The sequence below is a fragment of the Sinocyclocheilus grahami genome, unplaced genomic scaffold, assembly GCF_001515645.1.
Source record: "Sinocyclocheilus grahami isolate Dianchi unplaced genomic scaffold, SAMN03320097.WGS_v1.1 scaffold89.1, whole genome shotgun sequence".
Classification (NCBI taxonomy): domain Eukaryota; kingdom Metazoa; phylum Chordata; class Actinopteri; order Cypriniformes; family Cyprinidae; genus Sinocyclocheilus; species Sinocyclocheilus grahami.
The window spans coordinates 316,891-334,162 of NW_015505268.1; the positions used below are offsets into that span (position 1 = coordinate 316,891).

Genomic DNA, 17,272 nt, shown 5'->3' on the forward strand with positions numbered 1-17,272 from the left:
AATACAATACAATACAATACAATACAATATAATAAATATAATATAATATAATATAATATAATGTGTACTTTTTTGTAGTAATATACAATATTAGGATATATTGTCTGAATATATTATTACAAAAATACACTGTGATTATGTATTATATTATATTATATTATAAAGGACTATAAAAATATACTGTATATGTTTTTAAGAATATATATGTAAATATATATTTTTTTTATTTATTATAATTACAAATATATTATAAAAAATACACTGTGATTATTTCTTATATTGATAGTGCTAAATTCTTAGAAGTATCTCTGTCTCTTGCTGTAAGAACTCAGTCCTGCAGGAAACACTTCTGCAAAAATATTTCTCTTCTGACTGATGATCTCAAGCTGATGAGTTTAAACTTAATTGGAACCATTTTCACAAAGCAGGCGGCACCAGTGGTCTCTCCAGTTTGGTTGGCAAGGGGTGAATGGGCTAGGCGGGATGTATTTAGGGGAACCACATGCCACCAGATGAGGTGCCAGCCTGGGGCGAGGGCATGGGCAAGGGCAGAGGTGATGACAGTGTTGGAGAGGAGCATTTGGGAGAGAGCCGCTGCACCAGGACTTCTCTGGGTGCTGTCCAAACTGTCAGAGGCTGGCTGAGTGACCTTGGCGGGGGCCCAGCCCAGCTGGAGCACAGGGTGAGAGGAGAAAGAGGGCGACCTGTCAGGCAGCCACCAGCTTGAGAAAGACTTGCCGGTCACTACATAGCTCCATCCCTATCTCTAAAAGAACACAGCAGAGCAGTTCTTCTAAGCATGAAAGCAAAGTGTTTTGTGCACACATACATAATTCTGTGGTCATTGAGCACTTTTTGCCCTTTTTTATTTGGTTCCAATTCAAGTCACTGCTCTCAAATACTGCGTTTACAAAATCCATCTGAACATCAAGTAGCTTAACTAAAGATACAGTCACTGTTGTATGTTGCTCTCTAAAACAATAGTAAATATAAATACAGAATTCTGGCATGAAACTCTAGATGGCGCAGTCCGATAGGTTTAGCTCAATCTGACCTGGTGACATCATTGTCACAGGGGCAGCCGATTGGTTCTCTCTTCTATCGGTAGCCAATGAGCTCACTGCTCAATATTCAAATACCTGGCTTTTGTTTGCTGTAGAAGTTGGCAGCGCACTTCAGAAACCCTCCACCTCCCCCAGCTCCACCTGTATAGATCTGCTACGGGGTGTTTTATGTATGCTATATGGGGGTTATTCATATGTGTTATATGTGCAACAGCAGTATTTCTTACATGCTTACAGCAGCATGTTGTGGATGTATTGGCAGTAGCAAGTCTCGGTACTTGCTCTGCCGCAGCAGCAGCATAGCAGATCTATTCTGCCAAGACCAAATACATTAACATTGTCATGTACATTACCATGCCAATCCCTCCGAGAGTTGTCATGACAGAAATAAATATATAATGATATAAGTAAAAAGAGAGAGATAGATATCTTTATGAATTGATATCAGTGCTGAGGTAGAAATTCCTAAAACATTACAGTATCGATCCATCCCTATTAGATAGACATGTAACTTATGTCTTTTATCCATTTCAGCCGGTGTTGTGACAAGAAGAGCTGCGGAAACCGAAACGAGACGCCATCTGATCCTGTCATCATCGACAGGTAAGAGCATCTTTTATCTTCTTCTTGCCCTCCAAAATGGAAAGACTCCTGTATCTACGGGCATCTGGATATTTTATTAATGTGCATTTTGGGGGGCAAATCCTGCATCCACAGCAGGACACAGCAGCCAAGTGAGCGAAAGACAGTTTGTGTAGACATGCTCCTCTTGACAAACGCAGCTCTCGCAGCAACCACATTTGGGATTCTGAAACATTTAGAGATATTGAATATGATTCTAAACAATTTAGCTTTTTTCCCCATGGGTTAATGTTTGTAGTTTTAGGTTTGCTAACTGCTTATTCTGTTCTGAATACCTTCTCTCAAACTCTTTACCCTGTTGACGGGACTTCTACCCGCTAAAAGCGTCTGTAGGGAGGTTCGGTAATGACTGGAATGGAGTGGATGCGATTGTGTGAGAGAGTGTGCACTTCCAAACAGGACAGCAGTGAGAGTGTCCTCCTAGGGCACAGGGGTCATTACCAAATCCATGTTGGCTCGTTAGACTGGCCTTGGAGCGTATCCAGAGACAGAAGTGAAGGGAGCCGGAAATCAGTGACCCTCCCTCTTTCTCAACACACACTTACAAAAGCTTGTACACACAACCACACACAAAATCTTCTCACCTCTAGCTGCCATGGAGTGCATCTGATTGGTGTAAGGTCCGAACCTGCAGAGATGATGTCACCTTTTCATGCTTTCAGTGTCGTTTATGGAATGTACCATTATTTAGCCGCTCAGTAAATGACAAAACCCTGCAGCCATTATTGTGGCCGCACCAGCAAACAAATACAGAGTTCTGGCATGAAACTCTAGATGGCGCAGTCCGATAGGTTTAGCTCAATCTGACCTGGTGACATCATTGTCACAGGGGCAGCCGATTGGTTCTCTCTTCTATCGGTAGCCAATGAGCTCACTGCTCAATATTCAAATACCTGGCTTTTGTTTGCTGTAGAAGTTGGCAGCGCACTTCAGAAACCCTCCACCTCCCCCAGCTCCACCTGTATAGATCTGCTACGGGGTGTTTTATGTATGCTATATGGGGGTTATTCATATGTGTTATATGTGCAACAGCAGTATTTCTTACATGCTTACAGCAGCATGTTGTGGATGTATTGGCAGTAGCAAGTCTCGGTACTTGCTCTGCCGCAGCAGCAGCATAGCAGATCTATTCTGCCAAGACCAAATACATTAACATTGTCATGTACATTACCATGCCAATCCCTCCGAGAGTTGTCATGACAGAAATAAATATATAATGATATAAGTAAAAAGAGAGAGATAGATATCTTTATGAATTGATATCAGTGCTGAGGTAGAAATTCCTAAAACATTACAGTATCGATCCATCCCTATTAGATAGACATGTAACTTATGTCTTTTATCCATTTCAGCCGGTGTTGTGACAAGAAGAGCTGCGGAAACCGAAACGAGACGCCATCTGATCCTGTCATCATCGACAGGTAAGAGCATCTTTTATCTTCTTCTTGCCCTCCAAAATGGAAAGACTCCTGTATCTACGGGCATCTGGATATTTTATTAATGTGCATTTTGGGGGGCAAATCCTGCATCCACAGCAGGACACAGCAGCCAAGTGAGCGAAAGACAGTTTGTGTAGACATGCTCCTCTTGACAAACGCAGCTCTCGCAGCAACCACATTTGGGATTCTGAAACATTTAGAGATATTGAATATGATTCTAAACAATTTAGCTTTTTTCCCCATGGGTTAATGTTTGTAGTTTTAGGTTTGCTAACTGCTTATTCTGTTCTGAATACCTTCTCTCAAACTCTTTACCCTGTTGACGGGACTTCTACCCGCTAAAAGCGTCTGTAGGGAGGTTCGGTAATGACTGGAATGGAGTGGATGCGATTGTGTGAGAGAGTGTGCACTTCCAAACAGGACAGCAGTGAGAGTGTCCTCCTAGGGCACAGGGGTCATTACCAAATCCATGTTGGCTCGTTAGACTGGCCTTGGAGCGTATCCAGAGACAGAAGTGAAGGGAGCCGGAAATCAGTGACCCTCCCTCTTTCTCAACACACACTTACAAAAGCTTGTACACACAACCACACACAAAATCTTCTCACCTCTAGCTGCCATGGAGTGCATCTGATTGGTGTAAGGTCCGAACCTGCAGAGATGATGTCACCTTTTCATGCTTTCAGTGTCGTTTATGGAATGTACCATTATTTAGCCGCTCAGTAAATGACAAAACCCTGCAGCCATTATTGTGGCCGCACCAGCAAACAAACTACCAATAATGCCAATTTACTAACAACCGACGGGGCGAGAGAACCATCAAAGGTGCGACAAAATACGACAAAAGCGTGCGTGAGAGCGTTTGAATTTTTCATCTCTCTACAATGAGGCTGATATTGCCATCTGAAATGTTACCTCTGGGAGTAGTCGGAATGAATGGCGCTACGTGGGGGCTGAATCGCTGATGTCTAGCATGTGTGTGTGTGCCAGCCACATCCCAACTCCTCATTACGCTGACCAAAACCCATTCTAAAGTGTTTACGGATGACAGCGGATGCGTGTGATTTAAGACAGACCGGTCCATACGACTGCATTTTAGCGCCCTATTAAGATGGGCAGTATTTATAGGAGCGCCGCCCTGAGCTCCTTAAACCAACAGATAAATCAGTTCAGCACGAGGGACGGCCGCCGGCCCACCATGCAAATCAGCTGTAGCGCCCGTCACTGTAAAAGGCTTAATGACAGCCATTCATCCTGCCCTCCACAGTCTCTACCTTTGTTTCAAGCACAGATCTGCTCTGTAAATCAAGACCTGCTGCGCACGACTGTGCGGCCCCATGCATCACAAATAAGAGCCCTCGCATGCGCACACTTGCATTAACACAGCCAGACCTGGTGGCGCTCGAAGGAACCATTTTTCACGCCTGCCTCTCCGTTAGTTTGGTCTCATCAATTTTGCCCCATTGATCGTGATGTTTACCGCTAATGGGGGCGATAAACAACAACAAACAAAGAGCTTCACTTGATTCTTTTTGATTTCGGCCCATTATTGGCTGTCACGGGAAATAAGGCAATTGCAGCGACACAGTCACTTCCTGTCCTGTTCCAGCTTCGTGAGTCTATTCTCGAGTCCACTTAGTTAGGGGTTAAGTATGGGTCAGGAAGGTCAGGGGTCGTATCTCACGACGCCTTTACTTACACAAACCGGGAAGCACTTGCATTACATGCCATTTGCAGATCAAGAAGTGCTCAAGCAATGATGGGCTGGGTGAAATATCGCTCTGGCGAGCTTTAAAACAGGTGTTAGTACAAGCTAATATTGCAATTAGATCATCCAGAGAGTTCTCTTAGTTGGACAATAAATTGTGCGGTGCTGTCAGTGCTTAGAGCAGGATGGGGGAGTTTGGTCTAATTAACTCCTTGTGCCTCCCACACATCCAGCCTTGATTGTGATGGTCATTATTCGCTTTTATGCTTTTAATTTCGAGTCATGCACAAGGAGTGAAGCATTGAAATCAGACCATAGATAAGGGTTAACATTCATTTCCATGTGACCTTACTGACCTTTGCTCCATATTTGTGTTAACAAAGTGTCTCTCCTCTTGTCTTTATCAGGAGAGCATGTTTTCGTGAATGTCCTGTATGGCACAGATTAGTAGATGTGTGAAAGTGAAGACAAAGACGTGTTCTTGAGACATCTGTGTTAAGTGTAATATTTTTTATATGCAGTCAGGAAATCTTGGAGTAGAAAATAATTTGAAAGGAAATAAACAATGTATTGGGTTTTAAATTTAAAGGTAATCATATTTTTTACAATTTAATGTTTTACACAAATTGTTACATTGATAATATGATGTGTAAAAAAAATAAATAAATATATATATATTAGTGCTGTCATTAATCGTGATTAATCGCATACAAAATCAAAGTTTTTGTTTACATAATATATTTATGTGTACTGTGTATATTTATTATGTATATATAAATACACACGCATACAGTAAATATTTTGAAAATATTTTATAAAATGTATTTACATGTATACATTTTGATTCTTATATTTTATATTATATATAAATATAATGAACATATAAACATAACACATTTTTCTTAAATATATACATGCATGTGTTTGTATTTATATATACATAATAAATATACACATTATACACACATATATTATGTAAACAAAAACTTTTATTTTGGATGCGATTAATCACGGTTAATTGTTTGACAGCACTATTTTTTTTAAATGATAAAGTAGAGTCCTTCCCATTGCTTATTTATATGTGTGCTTATGCCAGAACTTAACCCTACATATGTTTGACTGTCTGTATAGGATTATGTCTACATGTATATACAAATGTGCATGTGTGCAACTTAATCTTAACACTATCTTTGACTGTTTGTATGCAGTAGAGCTGTGTGTGGTTGTACATATATGTGCATGTCTATGTCAGAGCTTAACCCTGTGGGGGTGGCTGCTGGTTTTTGGTTATCAGCCTCTCTGGACTCTTCCCAGCAATCGCTTTCTATTGATCGAGCTGCGCGCCCATCGGTGCCGGCCAGATTAAGAGTATAGATTTGCAATAAAAGAAGGACATTACTGGGCAGCCTGGGTAAAATTGAAAAAAATGATGAGCTCTTGGAAGTGGAGATGAGTCAGAGGCAGAAGAGAAGGGTGTTAAAGAGGCAGATTTTATGTACGTGTGTGTTAGAGACACATTACAGGCTGATACTGTATGTGTATGACATTATACACTCAGGACTGGGAAGTCTTTAATGTGCTTTAATATGGAATATCAAGAGGAGTGATGCAACTATTTGATTGATTATTCATTTTTAGAGTAAAAATTTGCAGTCGCTTTTATTCGTCACAAAAGCATAATTTTATTATCACATGAAATGTGATAGTTCACCCAAAAATGTAAATTCTGTCATCGATTACTCACCCTCCACTTGTTCCAAACCTGTACGAGTTTCTTTCTTCCGCTGAACACAAAAGAAGATATTTTGAAGAATTTCAGTTGACGGTAGCCATTGACTTCCATAATATTTTTTTTTCCATACTATGTAAGAAAATGGCTACTGTCAACTGCTTTGTCACCAACATTCTTAAGAATATCTTTCAACAGCTAAAGCAACTCATCCAACTTTGTGGTGAGTAAATGATGACAGAATTTTCATTTTGAATAATTTAAGAGGTTTGCCATACTGTATATTGTTTTAGGTTGAACTCATACTAGGTCTGTCCGTTATGCAGGTATGTTTTAGTGCATGTGTATGTGTGTGTTTTATGTGTGAAATATGAAAGATCATGGTGTGTTGTAGGGGCAGGTGGCCCGTTTGGCTGGTTCAATAATTCAGTATATCCTGTCCCTCACAGGGGGACTCGTCTTGCTTCCCATTCTGCTCTCATACACACTTCTTTTCTTTGGAATAGAGAAGAAACAAGAGTATGAATAGAAAGCGAGAGCGATTTTTGAACATTCTGCAGTGGCACGACTGTAGCCCTGGTGGTGGCACTCTGATAAAAACAGTGACAGATGCAGGTGAAATGAGGCCAGTCGCATGACGATGTGCAGCGTAAAGTTCCCATTGCAATTCTAGAATGGTCATCTCTCATTAACCCTGAGTCTATTGAGCCATTTTTACCCAAAGCACCCCCATCAATTGAACACAATCATTCCTGCGCTTTTAGCCTACACTCTCAAAGATATTATTTTTTTGTGCTTTTTTGAATAGTAAAAGTAGATAGATGACGGTAGAATGGGATAATGACGCGTTGCTGGTCTAATTCAAACCTATACCGCCCACAGAAGCGCCACATCTCAGCGTGTCTTGGGAAATGACGCTGATACATATCATATCTGACAATTTCAGCACTAATCTTGCAGCCACAACCTAATGCAAAAGTGTCTTTTTATCTTTGCCGTAACGTGATGGTGACCTTGAGTGGCCAACTGAGAGGATTGAAGGGAAATACGGCAGGCGCTGTTTGTGCTGTAGACCTCTCCTCTTTCATGCGGGCTATCCGTTTCAACTCTCGCTACACCAGCTACACAGCCAGGCCTGCAAATAGAAAGCCACACAACCACAAGCACCTTCCCTCTCGGTTCTGTTGTTACAGTCTCACCCTCTGCCGCACAGAAGCCTCCAACAGAAGGTTAACTCACTGTAACTTATCTGGAGCACCAATGTCCTCATGGACTTGGATGTTTACTGGCTTGTTGTTGCAGTACCATCCATGTGTGCCACATATGAAGACTTTCCTTTTAAAGCTGCAGAATTGTTAGTTAGTTCAATCCTAAATGCATCCAATATTCATAGCCACCCTTATGTGTTAGCACCTTGAAACATTTGTAGTTTGGCCAGACCATGACCTGCATGTAGACCCATGCTGATCATGTCCTCTATGGGAAAACAAGACCCTTCCAGCTTCATGTGGTAACATGAAATGAGCTGGTTTAAATCAAGCTAAAAAAAAAACAAACAAAAAAATATAACATATAATATATATATATATAAAAGAAAAAAAAAAGAAAAAATATATATAATTGTGTATATATACAGTATTTATATATATATATATATATATATATATATACTGTATATATTGTGCATATATTATTGTGTATATATTATTGTAAGTATTTATTTATTTATTAGTTAGTTAGTTAGCATAAAAATATACATATTTTTTTGTTGTTGCTTTTTTCATAAAATATTTAATATATTATTTTTTCGCACTGATTGTTTTTAGCAAATTTGTTCTTGTGATTTTTTTTTAAAGATTTTAGTATTATTGCATTCCTTACTGATTTAATCAATTCATTTATTTAAAATATTATAAAAAGTTTAAATTTTTAAAGTTTTCTAAGTAAATTTATTTGACTGAATCAGGGGTGTAGAAATTATCTGAAAAGTTGGAGAACATATTATAAACCAAATAATCCTGGCTAATACATGGCTCATGAATATTACCTTTAACAGCACTTTTAATTTGATCTTAATCTTAAAAATATGGCTATCATGGCTTAAGCCAATGCCTAAAAAATTCTTGACAAATTCCACCTCCTTGCTTAATAAAGTTGTCATTTTGTACATCCAGCTACAATTTTTTCTTCACACCGTGGTTACCTGAAATGAAACTATTCACTACATTAAATTACACCAACTAAAGCAATTTTAATGGTCAGATCAGGTAGAAATAGATAACAAGTGTTTATTTTTCAGTGTGCTTTTTTGTGGTGAAACATACCTATATCTGTTCTTCGTTGTTGCTATAACACACAAAAAGCTTTGTGCTAAAGGTCTGCACTTCTACTCACTTAAAAACAGATGAAGCAGTCGGTGAGGCTGGCAGGAGTTACAGCAGAGCGAGGGGCATCTGTAGTGCCTGTTTACTGCTCTCTATGGGGAAAGTGTTGTGTTTGCATCCAGAGCCTGAGGTGAGATGTGTCTGGGAGCCTGTGGGGCCGACAACACTAGGCTCAGGCTTAGTCACAGCCTGCAGAACGGCCCCGGGCCCTGCAGGGAGGAATGTGCTCCTGAGGGCCCGCTCTGATGGAGAAAGAGAAAAGCAGAAAGGCAGGAATAGGAGGAGGAACTCAAACAAAACAACAACTACGCATCTGTCAGTTCTTACACCATTATGCGGGGTTTCGTGCAACTTCTTTAGGGATGCTGATAGATGCTCGGAGCCAGATTCTCCAAACAGCCAGGTGAGCATCGCCTCCTTCCACTGACCGGCAGAGCGTGTTTGGGGTCATGGGAATCTGATCGCCCCCCTCCAGCAAGCGTGGAAGTGTTGCAGCTAAATCCACCCCTCCAGTGCCTGTCACTAATGCTAGCATTATCCCTCGCTACCCCTCTGCGAGGGAAAAGCTATCGATCGCTTCTTCCTTATCCCTCTGTCGACATATCGCTGCCTCCTGCGGGTCTCAAAGAAGGAACACTGGGTGCTGTGTAATCTGGGAAAGTAAACACAGTCCTCTTAGCCACGCCCCAGTATTGACTAAGATCATGTTGACTCGTCCGGGATATCGCTGAACTGGGCCTGAACTCGGAGTCTAACCCATACTCGGATGCCAGAGGGGTACAGTATATGATTTCAGACTAAAATCGGATAATTATTCTTTGTAATTTGCCTAAAACTGCTCCGTTACTGTGGTAAAATCACTGTGATGACTCATATAACATCTCTAGCAACAAATAGTTAATAAATTGTGAAAGTTTTATTATCCAATATGTGCGGCCTGCTTTCTATCTACTGTCTGATAAATTTACCCAAATGTATTTACTCTATTTATTTTGCATTCTTTTTTATTTCGTTTCGTTTTTTTTTGTTCTCATTGAATGTCTAGATATTTTTGAATTGTCCAATGTCTTAAGCAACAAAAAATTGGATAACATTTGTAAATTTTTATATCTAATATGTCCAGCTTTATATCTACATTAAGATAGCTTTACCCAAGTTTTTGTTGCAGTTTTTCTCATAGAATGTCTGTTTTTTCCCCATTTTATTTATTTATTTGCATGTTGTTTTCTTAAAAATTAAAATTAAAGATCTTTCTACATACTAATATATAGAAGATACATAGTATCATCCACACAAATCCCCACACCATCATGGTAACAAACTTGTCACTAAAATAATGCAATGAACATTAAACATTTAACAACAGAAGATGCTACAAATAACTGACAAAAAAAAACAACAAAAAAAAAACATCAGATGTGAAGTGTTACACAGGGAATTCTGGAAATTTTTTAATTTATTAATTTATGGTCAATATCCAAAAAGGTTTAAATTTAACAATACTTTACGCCAAAATGAACTGAAATGCCATTACATTTATCAGAATTTTTATTTATTTATGTTTTATTGTCTTTTTTTCAATTTCTTTATTGAATATACAGTAATTATTTATTTATTTAGTATCCAAATATATTTTTTCTATTTTTTTTTTCAAAATATTTCATATAATATTTTTTTCTCACTGATTGTTTTTAGTAATTTTATTATGATTTTTAAAAACATTTTTTTTGTTTTTGCATTCCTTACTGATTTAATCAGTTCATTTATTTAAAATATTTAGAAACATTTGAAAAAATGTATAACATTTGTACATTTCAATATCTAATACATCCAGCTTTATATCTACTCTCCGATTTTTACAATATATAATAAGCAAACTGTTTAACAATTAATAGATTTTTACCATGGCATTTTTACAATCTTTACTGTTAAAACGTCTGTCCAATTAAAAACAGTCCTAACGAGGCCCTGCTGTTTTGCATCAGAGGGTACGGTGCCATGCTTCATTAAGGTGGCTCTATCCATGGTGCTGATTCTGGCTAGCAGATGTGAAGGGGGTTTGCATGCTCCTCCTTAATCTGCTGAAAGGGTAGAGCAGTCCTGTCGCCCCATGGAGATCCAGATCAGCGTGGGGCTCTGTGCAGGTCATGGTCCGGTCAAACTGCAGATGTTCTCGAGAGGTGCTCACATATAAAAGTGGTTTTGAATACAGAATGCATATGCGTTTAAACATATCAAATTTAGTTCTGACTTAAATCTAAATCATAGTATATATTCTGGCTTTCTCTTAGGGTCTTTTCATTTTAGTAAGCATTTTAGTTGTATGTCATGGCCTAACCAGATGTAAAGTGTCTAGTGTTGTAGTTTTTGTCCAAAGTAAATATTTTTCTAAATCCCCCCCCCTAATTTCACATTGACTATTTGATTATATTAGCATTTAGTAGTAAAATAGTATTTTAACCTCATTCAATATTCAGTTATTTTCTCTCTCCTTTTTTAATTTTTCTCAAAGAATATCTGTTTTTGCATTTTTATCTTTCAATATTTATGTATTTTTTCTCATTGAATATCAGATTTTTTCTTTGTATTTGTTTTTTCATTTTCAGTGATTAACTGTATGTTTTGTATTTAATTACATTTTTTCTTCATTTTTAACAGTTAATTTTATTGCATTTTCTGTTTAATGGAAATCTAATTATGTATTTATTTATTGGATTTTCTATCATTATATATCTGAATATTTTTCTAATTTTCATTGAATTTCCAGTTTCACTCTAAAATGTCACATTGTGGAAATAAAATGTCTTGTAAACTTAGTTTAATGCTAATATAGAACTGTGTGCAGTGGGATTTTAGACCATTGAGAATATACTAGAATCTAACCAGAACAATGGGATAAAAATAGAAACCCATGGACCGACAGAACATATAGAGTGCCATGAGGTTTTTGCCCTCTTCCTGTTTTAAAATAGTTTTTTTTTTGCATATTTGCCACACTTAAAAGATTCAGATCATAAAACTAATTTTAATATTACACAAAGATAATGCAAGTAAATACAAAATGCAGATATGTGGTTAATAAATTTAATTTATTAAGGGAAAAAAGCTGTCCAAACCTGCCTGGCACTACTTGAAAATTAATTGCCCCCTCCTGTTAAATCATGAACGTGTGATTAACCACATTATTTTAGAAAGCCGAGTTAAATTTCACTAGCCAAACCCAGGCCTGATTACTTACAGACCTGTTGAATCAAGAAATCACTTAAATAGAACCTGTCTGACAAAGTGAAGCATGCTTAAAGAGCAACACTTCATGCTGCGATCTAAAGAAATTCAAGAACAGATGAGAAACAAAATAGTTGACATGTATCAGTCTGGAAAGGGTTATAAAGCCATTTCTAAGGCTTTGGGACTCCAGCGAACCAAAGTCAGAGCCATTATCCACAAATGGAGAAAACTTGGAACAGTGGTGAACCTTCCCGGGAGTGGCTGGGCTACCAAAATTACTCCAAGAGCACAACGATGACTCATCCAGGAGGTCATAAAAGAACCCAGAACAACATCTAAAGAACTGCCTCAATTAAGGTCAGTGTTCATGATTCAACAATAAGAAAGAGACTGGGCAAAAACAGCATCCATGGGAGAGTTCCAAGGCAAAAGCCATTGCTGACTAAAAAGAACACAAAGGCTCGTCTCACATTTGCCAAAAACATATCTTGATTATCCCCAAGACTTTTGGGTAAATATTCTGTGGACTGATGAGACAAAAGTTGAACCTTTTGGAAAGTGCGTGTCCCGTTGTGTACCAACACAGCATTTCATAAAAGATCATCATTGATGTTCTGGGGCTGCTTTGCAGCTTCAGGACCTGGACGACTTGCCATAATTGATGGAACCATGAATTCTGCTCTCTATCAGAAAATCCTGAAGGAGAATGTCCGGCCATCAGTTTGTGACCTCAAGCTCAAGCGCACTTGGGTTATGCAACAGGACAATGATCCCAAACACACCAGCAAGTCCACCTCTTAATGGCTCAAGAAAAACTAAATTAAGGTTTTGGAGTGGCCAAGTCAAAGTCCGGACTTAAATCCGATTGAGATTCTGTGGCATGACCTTAAACAGTCCATTCATGCTCGAAAACCCTCCAATGTGGCTGAATTAAAACAATTCTGCAAAGAGTGAGCCAAAATTCCTCCACAGCGATGTGAACGACTCATTGCCAGTTATCGCAAACGCTTGATTGCAGTTTGCAGCTGCAAAGGGTGGCACAACCAGTTATTAGATTTAGGGGGTAATTACTTTTTCACATAGGGCCAGGCAGGTTTGGACAGCTTTTTTTCCCTTAATAAATATAATAATTATTTCAAAACTGCATTTTGTATTTATTGGGGTTATCTTTGTGTAATATAAAAAAAAACAGGAAGGGGGCAAAAACTTTTTCACACCACTGTAAATCTCTTGTTTTTAGGGCAAAAACCGCAGTTAGCGTTGATGGGAGTCACGATTTATCGCTTTTTGTTTTGTCAGGTTGTCTATGATTAGGAAACAATGTTATGCAGTTGAACACAATAAACATACAGTAAACAGTAGCGAAAGCAGAAGAAAGGTCATTCCCCCTCTAGAGTTCCCAACTGGATCAGGGAGTGATTTGTGAGCTGAACTCTACAGGTCCAAATCTAGTCAGCCTCACCTCCGAAATCCCACACAGCTGAACAGCAGGAAAACACAGCGGTATAGAATGTCCTTGATGTGGTTTAGAGTTAAATTTCACTAGCCACACCCAGGCCTGATTACTGCCAGACCTGTTGAATCAAGAAATCACTTAAATAGAACCTGTCTGACAAAGTGAAGCATGCTTAAAGAGCAACACTTCATGCTGCGATCTAAAGAAATTCAAGAACAGATGAGAAACAAAATAGTTGACATGTATCAGTCTGGAAAGGGTTATAAAGCCATTTCTAAGGCTTTGGGACTCCAGCGAACCAAAGTCAGAGCCATTATCCACAAATGGAGAAAACTTGGAACAGTGGTGAACCTTCCCGGGAGTGGCTGGGCTACCAAAATTACTCCAAGAGCACAACGATGACTCATCCAGGAGGTCATAAAAGAACCCAGAACAACATCTAAAGAACTGCCTCAATTAAGGTCAGTGTTCATGATTCAACAATAAGAAAGAGACTGGGCAAAAACAGCATCCATGGGAGAGTTCCAAGGCAAAAGCCATTGCTGACTAAAAAGAACACAAAGGCTCGTCTCACATTTGCCAAAAACATATCTTGATTATCCCCAAGACTTTTGGGTAAATATTCTGTGGACTGATGAGACAAAAGTTGAACCTTTTGGAAAGTGCGTGTCCCGTTGTGTACCAACACAGCATTTCATAAAAGATCATCATTGATGTTCTGGGGCTGCTTTGCAGCTTCAGGACCTGGACGACTTGCCATAATTGATGGAACCATGAATTCTGCTCTCTATCAGAAAATCCTGAAGGAGAATGTCCGGCCATCAGTTTGTGACCTCAAGCTCAAGCGCACTTGGGTTATGCAACAGGACAATGATCCCAAACACACCAGCAAGTCCACCTCTTAATGGCTCAAGAAAAACTAAATTAAGGTTTTGGAGTGGCCAAGTCAAAGTCCGGACTTAAATCCGATTGAGATTCTGTGGCATGACCTTAAACAGTCCATTCATGCTCGAAAACCCTCCAATGTGGCTGAATTAAAACAATTCTGCAAAGAGTGAGCCAAAATTCCTCCACAGCGATGTGAACGACTCATTGCCAGTTATCGCAAACGCTTGATTGCAGTTTGCAGCTGCAAAGGGTGGCACAACCAGTTATTAGATTTAGGGGGTAATTACTTTTTCACATAGGGCCAGGCAGGTTTGGACAGCTTTTTTTCCCTTAATAAATATAATAATTATTTCAAAACTGCATTTTGTATTTATTGGGGTTATCTTTGTGTAATATAAAAAAAAACAGGAAGGGGGCAAAAACTTTTTCACACCACTGTAAATCTCTTGTTTTTAGGGCAAAAACCGCAGTTAGCGTTGATGGGAGTCACGATTTATCGCTTTTTGTTTTGTCAGGTTGTCTATGATTAGGAAACAATGTTATGCAGTTGAACACAATAAACATACAGTAAACAGTAGCGAAAGCAGAAGAAAGGTCATTCCCCCTCTAGAGTTCCCAACTGGATCAGGGAGTGATTTGTGAGCTGAACTCTACAGGTCCAAATCTAGTCAGCCTCACCTCCGAAATCCCACACAGCTGAACAGCAGGAAAACACAGCGGTATAGAATGTCCTTGATGTGGTTTAGAATGAGTGTGATTTATCCTCCACCACTCCATCTATGCTTTCTTTTTCCTTTCCTCCCTACGTCCTCTGGGTCTCTCACTGTCTCAGGGTGCAATCTGGCCTTGACATGCCCAGACCAGCATATAAGCAGAGAAAGAAGCAGAGACCAAGGGAGAGGGGTGTGGAGGACAGAAGTGATGGTGTGGATGAGGGTAGAGGTGGGGTGGAGGGCAAACGAGAGAGAAAGGCAGGGGCTGGACGGAGGCTGGTGGAGAAATGGAAACAGAGTGAGAATGGAAGAGGGGGAGGGATGGAGGCCAGAGGAGATTGGAGAGAGAAAGAGGAGCAGATTAAGAGGGTATTGATTTCTATATAAAGATCCATAAATCTGATGTGGGTGACCGTGGCAGCGTAGTAGCCAGCCACAGGAGACTTCTTTAGGGACTGACCGTTACATAATCACAAACATACAGATAAACACACACAGATCCTCCCATTGAGATGTTATATTGTTTCAATGAACTGATGATTGACTTCTATTGTAATTCGAAACAGTCATTATCTCATACCAGTTAAAATCAGCCAACTACGATGAAATTACAACACAAAAACCGTTTCAGTACCATTCGAAGGTTTGGGGTCATTAGATATTTTTTTATGTTTTTGAAAGAAGTTTCTTATGTTCACCAAGGTTGCATTTATTTGGTGAAAATACAGTAAAAACAGTGATATTGTGAAATATTATTACAATTTAATTTAATTTACAATTTAGCATATAATAGAAGTTGGAATAGGAATAGAAATATTTCAAAAAGAAAGAATAGAATAGAATTATTCTATTCCTAGGAATAGGAATATAAATATTTTGTAATAATTCAAAACTCTTTACTCTTACTTTTGATCAATGTAGTGCAATTTTGCTAAATAAAAAGTTTTAAATAAAAATAATGACATTTGTTGAAAAAATAATAATAAAGTAATCATTACAAATAAAATTATTTCTAACCCAAACTTTTAAACAGTAGTATTTAATATTTTATAGACAATAATTTACATATAATTTACATTTAATATTATAGTGATTCAGTGAGTGATTCATGGTCATTAAACTCCACAGTGTTTTTTTTTAGTCTGCCATGTGAAAACCGTAAATCTAAATGTTTTGAAAAGTAATAGCACACCTATCCTCAAAAAAAACCCCATATGATTTAAAGTGTTTGTAGCACAAACAGTACATTTAATACTTGGTTAGAAGTGTGTTAAATCACAAACCCTAAGTATGAGCACTTGTAATAGTGCTGTTTGCCTTAAGTGCCTTAGTAAACACCACTAATTAGTGTCCACCATTACATAGAGAGCTTTTCCCAGGTGCAGGGATTGCTTGTGATGAAGCCTGGCTTGTGTCTGAGTTGTGGTGGTGTAGTTTATTGTGTTGGTGTTTGTCTGGGTCGGCCTTTGTTGTGTTATGTGCAGCTGACATAGATCTCTAGAGCCAGAGGATCATGTATATTTTATGCTTTGTTGTTGTTAGTAAGACCCCATAGTTTAAACCTCACACACAGGTACAGTATGTATGTGCACAGTCACAAATGCACCTACTTACATTTATAGTATTATATACAGACATTCTTGCATAGGCATGTCAATTCTCATTCATACTCAGACACAACTCGTTTGCCCACCTGAAGCTATATACACCTCTTGTTAGAATTTTATCGGGCCCGTAAAAACACACCGTCTCTCGCTTTCCAAACGAATCTGTCTTTCTTACACACACACACACACACACACACACACACACACACACACACACACACACACACACAGACAGACAGTTTCTATATTTCTCAGTCTCTCCAACAAACACACACGTGTGCACACACACACACACACACACTCACACAAAACACAACACAAATCAATACCAATTTATAATTCAGGATTGCTGGAGTTTGGGTTTTAGGGCAGGCCAGCATCCAGCCTTCATAAATATTACAGTGTTATTGACTGGAT

At 38.7% G+C, this 17,272-nt stretch overlaps 1 protein-coding gene across 1 annotated transcript in view; it reads left to right on the forward strand.

Annotated features, from left to right (window-relative positions):
- LOC107587099 (transcription factor COE3-like) overlaps positions 1–17,272 on the forward strand; it is a 114,818-nt gene that overhangs the window by 24,812 nt on the left and 72,734 nt on the right. The window contains exons 6-7 of the mRNA XM_016274743.1: positions 1,599–1,667; positions 3,059–3,127. Of these exons, the coding sequence (XP_016130229.1) occupies positions 1,599–1,667; positions 3,059–3,127 (138 nt within the window). The remainder of the gene's footprint in view (positions 1–1,598; positions 1,668–3,058; positions 3,128–17,272) is intronic.